The sequence below is a fragment of the Balaenoptera musculus genome, chromosome 18, assembly GCF_009873245.2.
Source record: "Balaenoptera musculus isolate JJ_BM4_2016_0621 chromosome 18, mBalMus1.pri.v3, whole genome shotgun sequence".
Classification (NCBI taxonomy): Eukaryota; Metazoa; Chordata; class Mammalia; order Artiodactyla; family Balaenopteridae; genus Balaenoptera; species Balaenoptera musculus.
In genome coordinates, this window is record NC_045802.1 from 25,649,265 (window position 1) to 25,656,484 (window position 7,220).

The following is a 7,220-nucleotide window of genomic DNA, read 5'->3' on the forward strand; positions in this document are numbered from 1 at the left end:
GCCACAACTACTGAGCCGAAGCTCTAGAGCCTGTGAGCCACAAGTAGTGAGCCCGCGTGCCTAGAGCCCGTGATCTGCAACAGAAGCCACCACAATGAGAAGCCCACGCACTATAACAAAGAGTAGCCCCTGCTCGCGGCAACTAGAGAAAGCCCACGTGCAGCAATGAAGACCCAATGCAGCCTAAAATAAATAATATTATAATACACTTCAGAACCTTTGAAAAGAAGCAACATTAAACACTGGAAGTTTTCTTTGCAGAAATTGTTCATGGTTTCAAATAAGTGGGTGCCTCATTTTTCATAAATTCTAAAAGAAAAGCCAACACTTATTGAACCTTTACATTTTAGGCACAGTGTAGGCACTTAATTATTGTTCTAATCAACAAATATTTATTGAAGCGTTCTAGGTCCTTCGCAGTTTATCTCATTTCATCCTCACACAATCCTATGAAATCGTATTATCCCCATTTTGCAAAGAGGGAAAAGTTCTCAGAGAAAAGTTACACAACTAATGAATACTAAAACGGGGCTTCTACTGTGGAGTTCAAACCCACAGCTCTAAACCGTCAAATCCAGGAGAATATATGCTTCCTAATTCTGTTAGTCAAAGCAGTCATCCCCCAGAAGCCTCGCGATATTACTCGAACTACTACTCCCAATATGCAAAGCGGTTTCTGTGAAGCCGCCTAAGCGGCAGAGGCCGGAGGGCCCCGGCGTACCTCGAGGCGCGGAAGGCAACCTGGGAGCCGTAGTTCTCCTGGACGCCTACCGGTATTGCCAGCGCGGCGGTGGCGGATCGCTCGGTTCCAGCCAGTGGGTCCTGTGAGTGCGAGCTGAGGCGGAGAAAGGGCGCGGAACTGGAAACGGGTGAGTCAGGCACGGTCTACGCGTTAAAGAGAGGCGGCACCGCGGCGTAGGGTTGAGTTAAGTCAGCGCGGCCCCCGCGCAGTCTCTTTAGGGACACCGCGGTCTTAGCGTCAGCGAGCAGAGGGGGAGGAGGCGCCAGAGCCCGGTCCTTGCATCCGTACTCGTCCTCAGCTCCCCGCCAGCATCTCCACCATGCAGTCCCGGGAAGAAGCTCCGCGCTCTCGCCGCCTCGCCAGTCCCCGCGGCGGAAGGCGGCCCAAGAGGCTTTCCAAGCCCTCGGTTTCGGCTTTTTTCACGGGCCCGGAGGAGCTGAAGGACACGGCCCATTCCGCAGCCCTGCTGGCCCAGCTCAAGTCCTTCTACGACGCGCGGTTGCTCTGTGATGTGACCATCGAGGTGGTGACTCCTGGCAGCGGGCCTGGCACGGGCCGCCTCTTCCCCTGCAACCGTAACGTGCTGGCTGCCGCGTGTCCCTACTTCAAGAGCATGTTCACTGGCGGCATGTACGAGAGTCACCAGACGAACGTGACCATGCACGATGTGGATGCCGAGTCCTTCGAGGTGCTGGTCGATTACTGCTACACGGGTCGTGTGTCATTAAGTGAGGCCAACGTGCAGCGCCTGTACGCCGCCTCTGACATGCTGCAGCTCGAGTATGTGCGTGAAGCCTGTGCCTCCTTCCTAGCCCGCCGCCTTGACCTGGCCAACTGCACGGCCATCCTCAAGTTCGCCGACGCCTTCGACCATCACAAGCTGCGATCACAGGCCCAGTCCTTTATAGCCCACAACTTCAAGCAGCTCAGCCGCATGGGTTCGATTCGGGAGGAGTCTCTGGCAGATCTGACCCTGGCCCAACTGCTGGCCGTCCTGCGCCTGGACAGTCTAGACGTCGAGAGTGAGCGGACAGTGTGCCACGTGGCGGTGCAGTGGTTGGAGGCGGCTCCCAAGGAGCGGGGTCCCAGCGCTGCAGAAGTCTTCAAGTGTGTCCGCTGGACACACTTCACCAATGAAGATCAGGATTACCTGGAAGGACTGCTGACCAAGCCCATTGTGAGGAAATACTGTCTGGACCTTATCGAAGGAGCCCTGCAGATGCGATATGGTGACATGTTGTACAAGTCTCTGGTGCCAAAGCCAGAGAGCAGCAGCGGCGGCAGCTCTGTTGTGTCCATGGCAGAAAATCCACCTCAGAGGCTGGGTATGTGTGCCAAGGAGATGGTGATCTTCTTTGGACATCCCAGAGATCCCTTTCTGTGCTATGACCCATACTCAGGGGACATTTACACAATGCCATCACCTTTGACCAGCTTGGCTCACACTAAGACTGTCACCTCCTCAGCTGTTTGTGTCTCTCCAGACCATGACATCTATCTGGCCGCCCAGCCCAGGAAGGACCTCTGGGTGTATAAACCAGCCCAGAATAGTTGGCAGCAACTTGCTGACCGCCTGCTCTGCCGTGAGGGCATGGACGTGGCATACCTCAATGGCTACATTTACATTTTGGGTGGGCGGGACCCTATTACCGGCATTAAACTGAAGGAGGTGGAGTGCTACAGTGTCCAGAGGAACCAGTGGGCCTTAGTGGCTCCCGTACCCCATTCCTTCTATTCCTTTGAACTAATAGTGGTTCAGAACTATCTTTATGCTGTCAACAGTAAGCGCATGCTCTGCTATGATCCTAGCCATAATCTGTGGCTGAACTGTGCTTCTCTTAAACGCAGTGACTTTCAGGAAGCCTGTGTCTTCAATGATGAGATCTATTGTATCTGTGACATCCCAGTCATGAAGGTGTATAACCCAGCCAGGGGAGAATGGAGGCGGATTAGTAATATTCCCCTGGACTCTGAGACCCACAACTATCAGATTGTCAATCATGGCCAAAAGTTGCTCCTCATCACTTCTACAACCCCACAGTGGAAAAAAAACCGGGTGACTGTGTATGAATATGATACTAGGGAAGACCAGTGGATTAATATAGGTACCATGTTAGGTCTTTTGCAGTTTGACTCTGGCTTTATTTGCCTCTGTGCTCGTGTTTATCCTTCCTGCCTTGAACCTGGTCAGAGTTTCATCACTGAGGAAGATGATGCACGGAGTGAGTCTAGTACTGAATGGGACTTAGATGGATTCAGTGAACTGGACTCTGAGTCAGGAAGTTCAAGTTCTTTTTCTGATGATGAAGTCTGGGTACAGGTAGCACCTCAGCGAAATGCACAGGATCAGCAGGGTTCTTTGTAAATATTTTGAACTACTAAGATGTTTCTACTGCTATGGAATATATCTTAAAAAGATGTCCTTTTCTTTTCCTGAAAAAAAAAAAAAATTGATTAGGGCTGCAGATTTGGTTTAGAAAGGATAATGTTTGAATTGCTAATGTAATGTTACAAAGTTTAAACAGTCCATGAAATCAACTATATAATAATTTACTGTGCAGAACGTTGAGATTAAAGTATGCAAAACAATGAACCATATCATTGATTAGAATGCTTGGTGGTTTTCTTCTTTGTTCAAGTACTTGTTGCACCAGTGAATCGTTTTGATTAGTTACACTGTTTATATTTTGATTATCTAATTTAGTCTTGTTAGTTTTTAAATTCTATTTAGTGTGAGGAAGTTAGCTTTTTAATTTTTATATAGAAAATTGGACTAGAAATTGTTGGTAGGGTTTTGAAGGTTTATATATTCCTTCAGAATAATGAAAGTAGTAGATTTCCTAAATTTTCAAATAGTCAGTTTTTAGGATTCTAAGTTAATACAGTTAAAATTTGGTTTGGTGTTCTTCTCTTCTGCAAAGAAAACAAATTGGACATATATATTAAGGTTATTAAAGAGTGATTTCATTTTGTTAATGTGCAGAATGGTCTTAAGCACTCATAGAAAGTAAAAAAAAATCAGGATTCCACTGTTTTAAAAGAATTTTTATTTTTGGAATATAAAATGTGTATTTGCTAAATATGACCATTTTTCTATCTTAAAAAGATCCATTCTGGTAGTATCACCAACTATTTAGTCCCTTCTAAACCAAAAACAATAGGTAAGTTGCCATATTTTTTCATCTGTATCTGATACATGCTTCGTTGAATCAGAGGAACAATCGTTTTTTTCACTGGACATGTGATTGGGTAATGTAAATTTTTATCCATTGGTCATGCCTTGTCTTAAAAAGTTTATATGCTTTCCTACAATATTTTGGCTGTATAGTTTTGCTGTTTGTCTTAGAGGATTCTTTAGCAGGAAGTGACTTTTGTGAGGTGATACTGGTTTTGAAAATATGTATAAGCTAAAAACAGTGTTTGACTGAGATCAGTAGTAGTTATTGTGTCTATCAACTCTAAAATCAAGTGCCAGGAGAGAACTTTAAAAGTTTAAGCTGTGTATAGAATTGTTTTATGTAGCATTGAAATTTTCTGTCAGTTTTGTAAGTCACTGTAAATGATTATCAGCTTGAAGGTATTTTTGTATTAAAAGTTGACAGTTAAAGAACATAAGTGGATGATAGCATTTGGGGCCAATAGTGAAAGTATGTTTCCTCTAAAATACTTCCCTAAGCAGTGGTGTACACAGTTATTTTATTAGGTTATTTGTATCTGTCCTATATTTCTCTGTGAACCATGCTCCAGTCTGTTTTTTGTTTGTTTTGTGTCACCATAATAAGAGAAGGTCTAGAAATAGAGACTAAATTGCACAAAATTGACATTGTTAAACACGAGAACACATAGGTGCTTACTTTTTGAGGGTCTGTTAATACATATGGTTGTCACAATACATATACACGATAAATGGTGTATATATACAGATGCTTATGTTCTATAAATTTTTCTGTACCCACTTAGTTTATCTTCTTGAATCTTTGTTCAGTAACATGCTAATTCCTCTTCTATGTTTATTCTCTAGTGACCAAACGCTAACATTTTTTTCACACTGGCAGAGTACTGAGGCGTGTGTTCTGGGATGGAGAACAGAATTTTGAATAAGAAAAGGGAGGGAGGGAGAAAAGGGCTTCAAAAAGCCAAACACACAAATAATGTTTTCTTAGCCATTTTGATTGGCCACCTGAAGAGTCCACAGGACATTTCTGTTCAACATTATTTAGTGAAATAAGATTCTTACCCTAGCAGCATGTGTTCCTTCAAAACAGCAAACATGCTTTAGTTTTGTTTGTTCCATATCAGGGGTGTCAACAAGCGCTGCTCTTAACATGGAAAGCTGTATCTTAATAGTATTTTTCGACCAAATTTTCTTCACCAATAACTTCTTGTTGGTAGCTTTTTGTTTTGTAAGGTGAAATAGGACAGTGCTGATCACAACCACATTATCCATCTACAGAATTAGGGTATGCAACCAGTTGATAAGAGACAGATTCTCTAACGTGTCATTCTCAACCTTTGAGTTAGGTATAAGCTAATTAGTCGTAAAATATTGATTTACAGAGAGCTTTTCTTAGAAAGGATTTTGGTTTCATGATATGTTTGTGAATTAGGGAATAGATGTTAACCTTTATTTTATAGATAAGTGATTTGTACATGGTTAGTTACAAATAAAACTGGCACTAGAACCCCAGGCCTTCTGACCTCTTAATTTAGTTTCTGCTAAATGTACAGAACCCTTGCTTACATAGTGAGTGACACAACTAGCAGTGTTGAAATCCCTTCATCACAGGAAAGCACCTTTGTCTCAGTTTTACAGTTAATTGACACAAATTTTAGCAAATGCTCAATATAATGTCATTTGCAGGATTACTATTTGTAAGACTTAGAATGATCTTATTTTTTGTCTCTGCCTGAAGTCTGAAAAGCTCAGAGAACCCAAATTATTTCAAATAATTTAAATATTCAAACGATTAGCATTGGTATTTTCAAAAGTATAAAATATAAGACTAATTTAGCAAATAACTTAATTTGGGTTTAGGATTAAATTTAAATTATAATGTCCTTCTATCTCCTCTAGTTGAGCAGTGTTTTTTTTTTCTGTTTTGTACCTGAATCTTATTGAGAATCTGATGAAAGCTTTTGACCCACTCCCCAGAAAAATGTACATGTTTATGTTTTCATAATTTCAAAGGTGTTATGACACTTCTGCAGCTCATCCACACACCCAGGGTAAGAACACTGACAGTCCCAAGAACATTTCAACAAAAAGGAATTAGCATTTTGCACAAGATATATTGCTCAAATGTTTGTAAGGGGGGAAGGGCATTATTAAAATAGAGCTAAAGCAATCATATACATTTACCATCTGAAAGGGATGTGAATATTAATGGGTACCTCAGAACAAAGGCAAAGTTGACACTTGTGAATTTCAAATTTCCTCATGATGTTTAACGTAAGGACAGTTAAGTAAATGTAAGCGATTTAGAGTAATGGGTCAGGGCTTTCCTGGTGGTGCAGTGGTTAAGAATCCGCCTGCCAATGAGACATGGATTCGATCCCTGGTCCTGGAAGGTCCCACATGCCGCGGAGCAACTAAACCCGTACGCCAAAACTACTGAGCCTGCGCTCTAGAGCCCGCAAGCCACAACTACTGAACCCATGTGCCACAACTCCCGAAGCCCGTGCGCCTAGAGCCCGTGCTCCGCAACAAGAGAAGCCACTGCAATGAGAAGCCCGCGCACCGCAAGGAAGAGTAGCCCCTGCTCGCCACAACTAGAGAAAGCCTGCAAGCAGCAACAAAGACCCAATGCAGCCAAAAATAAATAAATTTAAGTAAATAAATTTTTTTTAAAAAGTGTATGAAATATGTTACTTTAAAAAAAAAGTTATGGGTCAGATGAGCTAGTGTATATGAAAGCTTTGAAACTTGAGGTGTTATACATACATGTGATATGAATATTGTCTAGGAAGGCTGTGTATATATTAGGATTTAAAGCAAATTATAGGTTCCAGGTGTTTCAAACTGTGGACATCACAGCTGTTCATTAGGTATCTAAATTGCAAGATATGTAAATTGCAAGAGTTCTTTATCTCATAATGAGCCGGTGAACAGGTGCTTGGAAAAGGGCATCTACCCATAAGGAATCTATTTAAAATATAATTTAAAAATATAAATTTGCTACTCACTGCTCATTAAACTAGAAACCAGTGTTTTGCCTGATGTCATTTGCACCAATTTGTGCTGAAATGAGGAAAAAATATAAAACATAATGAATGAGTTGTAAACTAAAATTATTTAATTGAATTTGTTTTAATATTCATGAATTGGAAATATAAAAAGTTTGCAGTTCTGTGTCAGTCCCCTAAACTTGAAAGTTTACTTGTCTTTTTTTTTTCAATTTATTTATTTCTGGCTGCGTTGGGTCTTCATTGCTGTGCGCGGGCTTTCTCTAGTTGCCGTGAGCAGGGGCTACTCTCCGTT

The 7,220-nt window shown here is 42.1% G+C and overlaps 1 protein-coding gene across 1 annotated transcript; it reads left to right on the forward strand.

Annotated features, from left to right (window-relative positions):
• The first annotated feature begins 434 nt into the window (after window positions 1–434).
• On the forward strand, window positions 435–5,407 carry KBTBD7 (kelch repeat and BTB domain containing 7). The gene has a single exon (XM_036831279.1). It carries the CDS (start codon window positions 1,062–1,064, stop codon window positions 3,105–3,107), a length of 2,046 nt encoding a protein of 681 aa, XP_036687174.1. The 5' UTR covers window positions 435–1,061; the 3' UTR covers window positions 3,108–5,407.
• Window positions 5,408–7,220: the final 1,813 nt, after the last annotated feature.